The 14,440-nt window shown below is 27.8% G+C and overlaps 1 protein-coding gene across 3 annotated transcripts in view; it reads left to right on the forward strand.

The window, feature by feature from the left end:
- Pde11 (Phosphodiesterase 11) overlaps nt 1–8,274 on the forward strand; it is a 275,071-nt gene extending 266,797 nt beyond the window's left edge. For all 3 annotated transcript variants that reach the window (XM_087154280.1, XM_087154281.1, XM_087154282.1), the window contains 3 exons: nt 104–178; nt 273–356; nt 7,862–8,274. In XM_087154280.1, the coding sequence (XP_087010406.1) occupies nt 104–178; nt 273–356; nt 7,862–7,978 (276 nt within the window). In that variant the 3' untranslated portion in view covers nt 7,979–8,274. The remainder of the gene's footprint in view (nt 1–103; nt 179–272; nt 357–7,861) is intronic.
- Nucleotides 8,275–14,440: the final 6,166 nt, after the last annotated feature.

Genomic DNA, 14,440 nt, shown 5'->3' on the forward strand with positions numbered 1-14,440 from the left:
AATTAAATTTTTTAATATTGAAATTTAACTAAAAATTGTTATAGCATATTATTTCAAAGTTTTAGATCTGAGAAATTTTTAAATTGCTTTATTACTTTTGCAGGTTGCTGAGCTTGTAGCTAGTGAATTTTTTCAACAAGGAGATATAGAAAAGGAGCAACTAAAGATTCAACCTATTGTATGTATTAAGAATTTATTTTTCTAATTACCGAAAAAATAGTTTATTGCCTTTTATAAGTTTTTTTTAACAATGTTTTTATTTTTATTACAAGGATATGATGAATCGGGATAAGAAAGAAGAGTTACCTTTGATGCAAGTGCGATTCATTGATTCCATTTGTGCACCAGTTTATGAGGTACAGAAAAAAATATTTAAATACTATGTGTAATTATTTTATGAAATTGCTTTTAACAATTTTTAGTTTGGTTGCTACAAATATTAAATTTATTTTTCAATGATTTCTAACTAATTTACTATTTTAAATACACTGTTCTCAGTTTACAATTTTAAATCTGTTTATATAAACTTTACCTCTCAATAATGGGAATCCAAGTTATGATAGAGTACACTGTCTGCTCTATGCTAAAAAGTGCAAATAATGGTACACAAAAAGTATAGTTTTGAATCCATAATCAAAAATCTTCCGCAGTGTTGAAACAAAGAGTAAAAAAAATTATCTTTGTGCCATTACTTGTGCTTTATTCAAGTTGATTAGATATGTTCATGAGAAAATAAGTTTACTTGATTGATGTCTGTATTTGAATTGCTTTATGGTAGGGTGTGGTCATTAATTTGTTTATAACTTAAAGTTCTTTTCATACAATTTTCCATTCTTGCATAGGGGTTGATAAAATTAGATAATTTAGGGTAGCAAGGCTTAAGAGGCTTCTAGGTTAATAAGGAAAATCAGCTTTAAGAATTATATTGATAGTTGTTTTTGAGGATGTACCCGGTTAATTATTTTTTTACCTGCATCTGGCAAAAGAATTTCACTACCCATTACAAAGTAAGTGCACTCAATTTTTAGTCCCAAGATCGGGTACATTGCAATTTTACCTACCTGGTAAAATTGCCAGCTAATCATAGCTGCCAACCCTTCCGTATTTTGCAGAAGCTTTTCTCATTTTTACTTATTTTAGCTATTTTTTATGCGCAGAAGATAAGATCTTCTGCATTTTACCTGTCCACCCGATAACTAGTATTTTCTTTAAGTCAGACTATATTGACTATACCCCACAGCAATGCTGAATACGAAAGGGTGTTTTCTGTAGTAAAAAAACTGGGACTCAAGTCCGCTCATTGATGTCTGATGAGACTCTTACAAAACTTTTATTAATTAAGTCTAAAGAAGAAATATTTTGTTTTGATAGAGACTTTTTGAAAGAATTTTTAGTAAAAGCAAAAAGTGCTACTAAATCATCTTTGCCAAAAAAAAGTTTTTTTGATGTAATTCTTTTTCCATAATTTCTATTGAGTTTATATATATACAAGTATGTAGTACATATAGTGCAATTAAACTAATGTTAATATAAGTCTTAAAATGTTATATATTTCCCTTTAATCAAGAATTAATAAATGAATATTGTACCCTCAAGTAGCTGGTTGAAAGTTTTTTTTAATTTTTTTCTTCCTTTTTTTGTTTCTAAAAAAAGGGGAGTATTTTTTTTTTATTTTATAAATTTATTAGTAATTAGTATGCAGTTGCAAATCTTCTGCATTTTTAGGCATTTCTTCTGCATTTTTATAACTAGAGGTTGCCAGCTATGTAATGCTGATCTTTATTTGACAAAACCACATTCAAATTTATAGTAACCTTAAAAACCATTCATCAAAATAATTATAGTATTAGATATCCAAGAATTCAAACATTATTTTGTTCAGATAAAAAAATTGGTTTAGGCATTAATTTATATTTTAGTCTGCAGAGTTTTATTTCAGAGAAATCTTGGTAAAGTTACCACCTTTGTGACCAAGAATTATGTTAGCTGAAAAGAAGCATCTGCTTAGGAGATGGACATGCAAATTCGGAAATTAATTCTAAATACTAAATTAATAGGGAAATACATTGATTTAAAATTCAAAGATGTGTTTTATTTAGGTTTGTAGATTTGACATTTAAATAGAACTGTAATGGATAACAGTTACTAATTTAAACATTGCAGATTAATTTCCGAGTAAATACAACCTCATGTTATAACCAGTAACCCAATTAACTGTTAGAACAAAATTTTTAAGGTAGTTAAAAAAAAAAAAAACTTTTTATTTTTACGTTATTCAATGAAATACTTCATTCCATAAGTAGATTTAGGTTTATATTGAAAAGAAGCAGGTATAAATAAAATTAACCATTTATGACTTTGAAGTAAATTTTTACTAGAAAGTGAATTTCTTACTTGTTAGTTCAATAAATTCAATTTTTAACCTGTCTGGTTAAGTTATACAGAAAAAGTTATTTATTAGATCAAATTTTCCTCCAGTTTTATTGCAAGTAAATTACATTTATATTTTTTTGATAATTGAACTTTAAATCCTTATAGTTAAAAACTTTTTCATTTAATATTATGTTATTTCATTAAAATATTTTAAAAACAGCTTGCGTTTAACAGAAGCTACATTAATAAATATTATTGAAAATTTTAGTAAACCAAATAAAAAATTAACTAGAAAGTCTACTATTAGCAGAAATTTCCATTTCAAAGCAAAAAAGCTTTAGGTTAATTTTTCTTTACATCAGAACAACTGTCCCAGTTTTTTTTGTGAACTTTATTTCAAATTAGGTTTAAATAAAAGCTTATTTTTTTATCTTTTTTTAGGTGCAAAATAAATTTCCTTGGAATTATACCTTGGGAAATATTTTTTTCTTCTTTTAATCCTTTAACGCAGAATTTTTATTGGACCTATTTTTTATAATTTTGTATTAATTTAGTTCAAAATAAGTGAATAATATACATAACAATTTAATAATTTATTAGTTATAAAATACAGCATGAAACACCCATGTTTTTTTCTACGATAAAGGTAAAACTTTCCTAAATATGTTCACTTCCAAACAATGCAGTTATTTAAATCTAAGAGAAAAAATTATTTGTCATTTGAATTTCTTTAATTTACAAAATCAATTATTAAATAATTATTAATATGAATACAAAAATAAATTTTTAAAACTGCTTTTTTTTTGTTTTTGATTTTATATTTTATTACAATTCTGATAATCTGACAGATTTTTTTAGTAACTATGAAGCAGTTTTTTTATTATCAAAAAGTACTAAAATATATTTTTCTTATAATTAGAACATCAGAAAAATGTAAATAAAAAAGACATTGGTGTCCCATCTGCCTCAAAGCGTTAATTGAAAATTATACGATTTTTATGTTGTTTTGCATAAATCTTATAATACCCGACCTGGTAACAACTGTAATATTTGCTGTGTACCCAGACCAGGCTGAATAAAATATTTAATTCTCACCGGGTATCTGTACCTGGCAAAATTTTAGGACCCTAGTACATCCTTAATGCTTACCTTTCTTTCTTGAAACTTGCTTCTCTGGACAAACTACTCCCTTAGCCCATAAACATGATTGGTATTATTTTAATTTTCTGACATAATTCTTGTTCTGATGGGGACATCAATAGGAAATAATTGATGCCTCTTGCTGGGCTCCAAAGTGGTCATCTTGGTGCCCTTCAGTATATGTGAAGCTTCAAAGTTTATCTATTTTGCACAAAACATAATTTAATTCAAACCACTCCTGCACATACTGTAACATATCTTGTTTGAATGCATGGTTTCATTAACTTAATCAAGATGTCCCTGTTGATAAAGAGGAATAAAAAGCAACAGTAAATAAAGATAAGAATAGATTCGACTTTGTTTAGAAAAGAAAATGAATTACTTAAACTCACAGTAGAATTAATTTAGAGAAAAGTGGGGTAAGAACAGGTAGCTAAGATTGATTTAAAGGTCTGTTAAATCTAAACTGTTCCACCGAGAAACTGTCAAATTTAAACACGATATTCTTTGTTTAGTTGTATACAATATATCATTTACATAATATTCTATTAATTAATTTTATGAATAAATATAAATTGATAAATTATTCATTTAATATTAAAAAGAGTGTGAAAACGATGTTTGTAAAAGTAGAAATATTTTCTTAGAATACTACATTTTGAATTCAAATGTAGGGAAATTTGGAATTCCGTCTTTCTTTTTTTTCCCCTGGGAAGGGTGTATTCGATTAGCAAAACAATAATGAAGATAAACAAATTTGTGAAGGGCCCGATTAAAAGATAAATTATTTTGTGAATGGTCCTTTTTTATGAAAAGATATTTTGCGAAGGGTCCGTTAACGGACCTAAATTTCTTCTAAACAGATCCCTGATAACATTTTGTTAATTTTCTTAATTTGAACTGCATATTATAGTTTTTAAAGTGATTTGTCCCATCAACTAAAGTGCTGATTATTTGATTGTAGGTACTTTATTTTATAGATAATTAAAAATAACATATTAGTTGAAGTTTACAGAATAGATAGAATTTACTGTAAAGATCTCATTTTAACCTTGACAATTACTTGGTAATGTCCAGATTATCATGGCTGTTTTCAAACTACCTTTTTGGCACTTTAACGAGTCATCCCTGTTAATCTGTACATTAGCTGGAACATACCTGCTAAGTCTCCTGTATTTTTCGACTATCTCCTGTTTACCCATGTATTTTCACCCGTATATCCCGTAACCCGTATATTTCGTAAAGCTTCGTGATAAAATATCCACTGATGGCAAAAATACTTATCGTATTTCTCAACAGATGGTACTATTGCCAGTACTACAGTATGTTGAGTATAGTTTAAGTCGAGCCGTGGATAGCTCATGGAAATAGAGCGTTCGCCTTCCAATGAGGTGAACCGGGTTTGAATCCCAGCAATAACTGGTCTATACGAATTCCGCATCCAGCTTGCAGTGACCACTCTGCCAAAGTAAAATATCCTCAGTAGTAGATGGATCTATAGAGTCCCCTTGCTGTCAGGCTAACCAGGGGAGGTTTTCATGGTTTTTCTCACCATGTAACTCAAATGTGGGTTAGTTCCCTCAAAAAGTCCTCCACAAAGGCAAATTTCTTCCAATACTCGATCCAGGAGTTCCCTTGTCTTCTGGATTAGGTTAAAAATTATAAGGCTAAGGAGTTGAATATAGTAGTCCTTAACCCAAAATTGAGTCGGCTGTGCAACGACGGTTATAAATTAAAATAGTTTAAGTAATTATAAATAATGGTTTAAAAAATATTCTTTTGATTAAAATTTATATACATATTTTCTAATTCGCTAAATATATGTGCGTACATTATTTCCAATTTTGAATTTCTCTTTTTGACAAAGACTACCTTGTAGCCGTAGAAATGTCGCTAGTAAAATCTTTGTTATTTTATTTCTCCAATGTTGGCTGGTATGCTAGAACAGTGTTTCCCAACCTTTTTATCACCATGGACCTGTCAATGCTTGTTAATTTTACCACGGCCAGCGGGGGGGGGGGGGGGGACGTTGATTGTTTATATTTTAGATCAGAGGTGTCAAACTCAATTTTGCAGAAGGCCATATATTAAATTTAGAATCTGTAGGCCGGCCAGATTCAAATAAAAAAAATTACTGAATTATAATAACATTTTATTTATTTAATTATATTGTATATAATATAGCGTTGTTAAAAATCATATCAAAGTTATAAAAGAGAGTAATTATTCCGATTGAAGATCTATCAACTCCATTTGCAAATGAGCTGGTGCCTGTGAAGCTTCAAAATTGAATGGATTGTTGAAATATGGGAATTCCATTTCATTCTCTTTTTAGAAGTCTTCAAAATGATTGTTGAATTCCGTGATCAGATTTTGCAGATGTTGAGAATATTGATCCAATTTTTTTTTGGTTCACTATGCCAAATGATTTTAAATGAAGGAAATGATCCAAAGTTTGATTTTTTACCTGATTTTCCCTCAACTTCAACTTTGTTTCAAAGGCTTGAATACATGAATACATTTGAGTGACAATCAGATTTTTACCCTGTACCTTTACATTCAGATCAGTCAAATGTTTATTCATATCTACCAAAAAGGCACAATCAATCCACCTGTTATTGTCATAATCAATTGGGTTGCCTTTTTCTAACATGAAAGCTTGAATAGGGTCACGTAATGCAAAAAATCTTTCTGAAACTAGGGAAATAAGGGACATCAGAAAAATTTTCGTCCAAATCTTGTAAAAACTGCCTGAACTGTCGGCGATTTAGTCCTCTTCTCCTTATAAAATTTACTATTTTAATTATAGGTTGCATGACGTGGTCCATTTTTAAATGTTTTGATGCCAATGATCCCTGATGAATTATACAGTGAAATCTCATGAAACTCCCTGATGTTTTCTGTTTAAATTTAGTTACAACGCCCGAACGTTTGCCGGCCATGGCAGGAGCGCCATCCGTAGTTGTGCTGCTAAGTATATTCCAGTCGAGTTTATATTCTGCTATCAAATGCTCAATCGCATAATAAATATCATTTGCTGTTGTAGTATATGTCAATGGAACGCACTTTAATAGTTCTTCAGTTACTTCAAAGTTACTGTTAATACCTCGTATCAACAGTATCAGTGCTCTCATCAACAGTCAGTGAAAAGTTTGTAAATTCCTTAATTTTCTCCTGCAGTTGAAGAACCAAATTTTGAGATAAATCATTTATTCTTGAAGCAACAGTGTCTCTTGAGAGCGAAATATTTTGTATTATTGACTTTTGAAATGGAAAGGAAACATTGGCAACTTTCAACATACAGTCTTTAATAAAATCACCATCAATGAAAGTTTTTGATCTCTTCGCGATTTCTAATGCAATAAAGCTTGATTTCAGGGCATCTTTTCTCTCCGTATTAGCTTTAGTAAACATCGATTGTTGACCTTGCACTTTAAATTTTAAAGATGACAATGTGTTCATTCTTATTTTTTCAGTGTAACAATTGAATTTTGATTTATGGTTCGTATCATAGTGTCTCTTCAAATTAAACTCCTTACAAACAGCAACTGTTTGATTGCAAATCAAACACAGTGGTTTACCTTTCCATTCTATGAAAAAATATGCAATTTCCCTGACTCACGTCGCTCCGACGCACTCCTTTCATATCGATAGGAAGGTTCTAGCCTAGACTCGAAGCGCGTAGAAGATTCCACTTGTTGCTAAGAAATGGTGTTACTGTCTATCACTCGCTGCCCTTGAAATTACTTATAAATGTAGTGTGTGGATTGTAAAATTTCTGTCGAGGAATCGAGTGAAGTCTAAATGCTCTAAAAAACATGATTCGTCTTTCTGTGACACATTGCGATCGCGGGCCGTATCTTTGACACGACTGTTTTGGATTATTTTGATTTATTAATTTTTATTTAATTGTATTTAAACATGCCTTACAAAATAAAATACAGTTACAGCAAAATATAAATATAAAGTGATTTAACATTTTAACTTACTAGAACGTTAAATCAATGAGAACCCTGAGCTTGTTTCCTAGCAATGAGACGGTTCCATATGGAGGTAATCTGAGACAATGATACATTACAAATTTATGTCTCTACCTTCAGAGGGTTTCTTTAAATAAATAAAAATTTAATGAAACACAGTTTTTTTTAATTTGGGGTATAAACCTAGGAATTTAAATTTAGTTGCAATGAAATGGGCAGCCCCGCACCATTTGATCCACGGACTGGTTGTTGGGGAACACTGTGCTGGATTATCTACAGAATAACTGATTTCTGCACTTTAGCAGTGAGAAATATGATGAAAAAATTTCAAAGAACAATTATAAAACTAATTGATATTATTTTTGCAGGCATTTTCTAATATTTCTGAACAGTTGAAGCCCTTAATGGATGGAGTTAGAGAGAATCGGGCTGAATGGTTGAAATTAGCTCAAGAAAGAAATCTTTGTGTTTGCAATGATAACTGAGAGTGGCCAGAAGAGAGAGTTTTTAAGAGAGCAAAGGAATATAATTTTCATACTGGTGATCTCACTTCCTAACTCTTGATGTCATCTACTTTTTTATTGTCATTAATTACTCATAGTTAAAATGTTTTAAGTGTTTTTAATCAATAGATTATAAAATTGTATTGTTCAAAAATATTAAGTATACAAAATGCTTGAAATGAAACAAAGGTAATTTTAAGCCTTACTTCTTGAGAACCATAAAAGTTAAAGAATGTGAAACCTCACTACAATTCTGTTAGAAATGTAATCTAAATACAGTTGAAAAAGAACAAGGGCATCTTTTTCTTTATTCTTAGATGCAAACTTTGGTTTAGGGGGGGGGGGTGGAACTTTTTTTGTTTTGTTGTTTCTTCCAATCTTTAAAAGGTATTCAATGTCAGCCTGTCTTCCCTGGTTAAGGCATCTGCTGTAAAATTTAGCAATTTGCTTGGTTGCTAAGTTGATTTTTAATTTATTCTTTTAAACACATTGAGTGCTGTAGAGCAATGCATCTTATTTTTATTATCTGGCAGAAATCTTACCACCTAAACTAATATTTTAGTTCTTTTAATTTTAAACTGTCTTTAAAGTTATTGAAATGAGAAAAAAATAGTTAAAGATAATCAGGATCTTGCAAATTCGCGGAAAATTGCATAAGACTTATATTAATTATACAAGTTGACAAATTAATATTAATAGCACTAATTGAATACACTTAGGTTTTTTTTAATATTACAAATAAAAATAAACCTAATGATCATTAAATATAAGTAAAATAATTTAAGAAGGCAAAAGTTCGTTCGGGGCTCTTTGTGTGAAAAACAATTATTTTCTTTCAAAAAGTGTAACATTGGTATGAGCTTCTCATTGTGGTGTTTTATTTTATTTCCTAGTCAACTTTTTTGATAGTCTAATCTGTTTAAAAGAGTAGTATTAAAATAAATATGAATATATACACTCTGTTATTGATAACATTCTCTGTGTTTTATGTACATATACCCTGTGATCTTACAGTATTTATTTCATTGAATCATCATGTATAATTTCATCGACATCATTCCAGGTTGTTGTGTGTAAATGTGAATTAATGTTTAAAAAAAATGCATTAAAGTTATAAAAAAAAAAAAGAACTTTATCAAAAGTTGTTTGTATTTCATAGATTTTATTTCTTCATTTGTATATATTTTTCGCTAAATTTTATCATTTTTATGTATTTGATTGATAGATTGTGTCATGTTATGAATTAAATGTTACGAAACTTAATTGCTTACATAGTGTATAATGTTATAAATTATTGAAAAGAATATTAAACACTATTTAAATTTTTTTAGATTAATATACTACTACATTACTTTAATTGTTTAAAAAAAAATTTGTGAAATAAAATCAAATTAAATTTTTTTTTTTAATTATATAGTTAATTTTACCTTTAAAGTTTAACCAATTACTTTAAATGCTTTGCTGTAAAATTAATTATCAGTACATAACTTTTAAATCTACTATTTTATTTGTATTATTATTGTGGATAATTTGTTTACTAGATTTATATAACTTGGAAAAAATAATTTTTGATTTCATTGCTTTTTTTATTATAGAATAGCTTTTTAAAAATAATCTTATACATTATTTTTTAACATTTATAAATCTTCAGTATAAAACAAATGAATCTACAAGATCATGCACTATTATCAATAATTTCATAATCATCATTTTAATATTATATTGTAGAATCAAGTTAAATGTTACTGCTGTTAAAATATTTTATATTTAAAATTACAGAGACTTTATGTACTTAAAAAGCTTGGAACAAATTTTAAAATTTTCTATATACCAGAACTGGTTGCTAATGTAATATTTTACAACAAAGTTTTTACTATTGAAAGCAAATTTGAGGTATTAAATTGTTTTGCTAAACAAGAGCTTTCACTAGGTCCGTCCGTGAATAATTTGTTGCCAAATCTTTCTGTATTATATGAGGAAATTAATCTCTTTAAAGTTAACAAATTATGATCTATAATTATGTTTTTAATGCCATATTAGTTTTTTGTTTGTATTATACAAAGTGATTAAAATAATTTCAACGATCTTTAAGGGAAGATAAAACTTGTATAAAAACAATCTTTATTAATTTTTTCTAATTTAATGTATTGTTGGGGGCCATTCAAATATTACGTACAGGCCGAACTGGGAAGAAATTTTGCGATTTTCTTATTTTTGATGATAGGAAGAAGAAAAGGTATTAGAAATGCTTATTTAAAACATTAAAATCACCTGCTTATAAAAAATTTCGTAAAAAGCAAAGTAAAAATTTAACAAAATTTATATGAAAAATTTTCTAATTCATTCAGAACATTTAAGATTTCTATAGAATATAGGACTTAAAATTTTACAAGAGAAATTGAAACGTACTTTTAGTTTTATGTAAAGTGACGTCTTTATTTGAATTCAGTCCTAAAATTAGAATACTAAAGCACAATCAGAGTTAAAATTAAAACCTTAGGTAGGGTTGTGAAGTTTTTACAGAAGCATGTGAGAATATTTTGATTTGCCTGTTTTTGCTGACAAGGTGTCCAAAATTGCAAAAAATATGCTTACATAATATTTGAATGGCCCATTAAAGCAAAGTCAATATCTGTTATGCTATAATTTCTCTCAGCACACTTCATCAAAAAGGATTATAATTAATTTAAAAACATTGCAACATTTGTAGAATTATAAATAAATATATGTATGAAAAACAAATGATGTATTTAATTTTGAAAAAGTTATACTGTCCATAATCAGAGAATATATTCTATTATGTATTTAATTCAGGTTCTAATTAAGGTTTTAAGAAAGAATTTTGTGTACTAGTTCAAAGCTTTATCAATAAGCAGACTTCTGGTCAAATTTTGAAACCTTAAAAAATTACTGATGTTTTATTCTTTGTTTTTATCTGCGTGTCTTTTGTGATGTAGTTAAGTAACTTCATTTTTAATTATCTCTAATTAGTAGTTATTTAAATGTATTAATTAGGAAAAGCTAAATATTTGTTGGCAATTCTAGAATACGATTTATCTGGACTCTAGATTCTCAACTCATTAATTTTCTTAACCAATAATTTTTGGCTTATAAATTACTTTTCTTCCAAAAAAAATTTTTTTTATACTTTTATATTTACATTTTTAATTTCCTAATTCTTTTTTCCCTCTTATTAAGACAGTTCTTATTAGCATATTAAATTATTCATCATCTAAAATAATGCCTTTTATCAATTAATATATTGAGAGTTTGTAACAGTTATTAATGTTTGTAACAGTTATTATCTCTAAAAAGCGCCTCTCTATATCATGATAATAAAAATGGGGCAAATATTTAATGTAAATAAAAGCTTCCATCTCGCAAAAATGAAAATAATTTCAGATACAATTTTTTATTGTTAGAAGATAAGCAACTCCAACACTATGTTTGAGCTATAAAAATAGGTAAGAAAATAAGAATTTTTTATAGATTCTGGGTGGAAAAGTCCTGTCAAATTGATTATATATTGAATATATTTAAAAGTTCGGACCATTTTCACCCCGCCGGTAAAATAACATATATTGTATCAAATTAAAGTATAAAATTAGTCTAAGACATTCGAACTTTTGCTTATAATTCATCTCCCATAGCAGCTTCAAATAACACTCTTAATTATGAAATTTTAGTAACCTCGAAATTTTATATATCTTTATCATATCTGTCACTTTTTCTTAAAAGTTATCTAGGTTCTTAAAGATTCAATCTTTCTTTAGGTTTTGCATTTGGAACATATGAAAATGACTTTCCTTTGTTTAGTATATAATTTAGATCTATAGTTTTCATTTTATTAACTCACCTTGCATTTTTAACTTAGTCACTTTTTTGTATTATTTGATGATATTTGGTTTCATATTTATTTTATTTGCATTTATGTTTACAATTCTAGTCTCAGAATATGATTGTATGTTTATGGTAATGTGTCAAGTATCTTTAATAAGTGTCGTCAATAACAAGTGTCGTCCATCTTTTTCGTACTACAAACCAATTTTTTTTTTTTTTTTTTTGATGACTGGCAAATTCAAATATGACAATTCAATATATATGACAGAGTATTTCTTAATGGCATCCTTTATATATATTTTTGGAATCATTGTCTCAATTATTGTAAAAGAAGACACTGTTTATATGTATATGGGATATGGTTTAAGGATATATTCTTGAGAAACCAGGAATTTCATTCCACCTAATTCCACATTTAGTTACACTTTCTGTTAATAGCTGTAGTTGAAAATGATGCAGATGAATATGATTCAGCTGCTGTTCTGAATTTACAATATTGTTTTAGTTTATTTTTAAAGCTTTTTCCTGATATCTGAACAAATTTGTAATACTTAGATACATAGTAATTTCTATTCTGCAGTGCTACCTTTTAGTGGGAAGTTTAACTAACTGAGCAATTTGGTGGAACTAAATACCTATTTTTCAAAGCATACTATCACGAGCCATTAATCTTTATTGTGTTTTTTATTGATTTTTATGTGATCTATATATTTACCTACTGCCCATAGTTGGTAATGTTAATAGTTAGTAATAATCTAGAAGAGGAACTAAAGACAGTATTAGCCAAGCTTTCAGTTACATTAGAACTGTCTAAAATGCAAAGGTTTGGCCATTTCTGTTGTAAAATATCACATTTTTTTAAAAATAAATATTTAAAATATTCGTCTATTCCATGGTAACTAACATATATGAAAATAATTTTAAGCTATAATTTGATTTTTATTTCGATCATTATTTTAACAATATGTTTTTCAATAATTTGTTTTATATGGAAAGAAATACATGCTATTGTTTTGTATAAAATAATTAAAGATTTTACTAACTGTTAATTTTTATCAATATATATATATCAGTTTTTGATTGAGATTGATAAGAATTTCTTAATATTCAAACCTTTTTTTTTTTTTTTTTTACTATTTAAACAATGAAATATTTTGGTATTTTAAAACAATGAATGTACAAAATGTTGTTTCATGTCAGTGTCTCAATTGTTTTCAATAATACTCAGCTCACTCTAAAGTGCTACTCTCATATAAAATTTTGTATCCATTTGTTTTTTTATTTTATTAATTGAGTTGTATTTTTAGTAAATTACATATAAATTGGTGGCAAAATAAAACTGTAAACAAACTAATTTTTGGACGTATTATTATGAGTTTTTGTTTCTTTTCAAAATTAAAATCTTAAAAGCCTGCAAAAGGAGAAACTGTTTTAAAACTGGTTGTTGTTGTAGTTGATTTGCGTCACACTAGAGCTGCACAATGGGCTATTGGCGACTGTCAGGTTAAACATCCCTGAGGATGATTCGAAGACATGCCACCACAATTTTTGATCCTCTGCAGAGGGGATGGCACCCCCGCTTGGGTACCCCGACGACCTACACGTGAAGTCGAGCACTATTAAAATTTGTAAAAAATTATGCTGTGATTATTGCATATACAAATTTTTAAATCTTGATGTAATAAGTGTTGAGCAAAGTTTACTATGATGAGTTTTTTGTTTTAATACTACATTTCTGTTTGAAACTACTATAGAAAAAAAACTCTACCATGAGTTTTTTTTATCTTGCTTTTTAATTTATTGAGATTTTTGTGGTTTTTATTTATTAAGTTAAGCATTTAATCTCTTAAATAATAATTTTAATATCGAACTTGAAACTTTTGGATTTTATTTTTAAAGGTGTTAAGTGTATATTTTAAAGAAACTGAGTGATGTGTGTTAAATATAATATTAAAAGTATCTTTAAAAAAAAATAGTTACCACCAGGCCATGCCAGGAGTTTAAAAGAAAAATATACATCTTCATATTTTTCAGTGTAAATTGCTTATATTTTTTCTTCGTTTTAATCATAAAGCACATTTATTTTCTCTTATTGTTCATTAATTCATTGAAATTAAATAATTTTTTTATATATATAACGTTATTTTGTTTGCTATTAAGTAATTGACAGTTTGTTTGTAAATTTCATTTAAAAAGTGACTTAAGAATGTTAAAGGGCTGGCAAAAAGGTTATTTCACTTTTTCACAATATTTTTGACCCCCTCTTCCCCTTGTCCCTCTACTATTACATAAACATATACTTGTAATTAATCAAAGCTCTACGTTTTGGATAATATTTCAAGTTTTATTTTTTTTCTGTATTAATGGCATTAGTGATCATAATGACAATTATGTATTTTTTTAATGGAAAATATGAAAAAATTCAAAAATAAATTATAAAAAAATATTTTATCTGCTGATTTTAAATGTTTTTGTTTCAACCAAAATGTATGTGGTCACAATTCTTGTTACCCCCTCAAACAATCTTGTCACAATTTCATGAAACCCCTCTCTACCCTCAAAGAATGACAGTTATGGAAAGCCCCTAATGCAAGATTCAAAAAT

This window comes from Parasteatoda tepidariorum, chromosome 10 (genome assembly GCF_982258835.1).
Source record: "Parasteatoda tepidariorum strain Cologne lab strain chromosome 10, Ptep-v5.0, whole genome shotgun sequence".
NCBI lineage: Eukaryota > Metazoa > Arthropoda > Arachnida > Araneae > Theridiidae > Parasteatoda > Parasteatoda tepidariorum.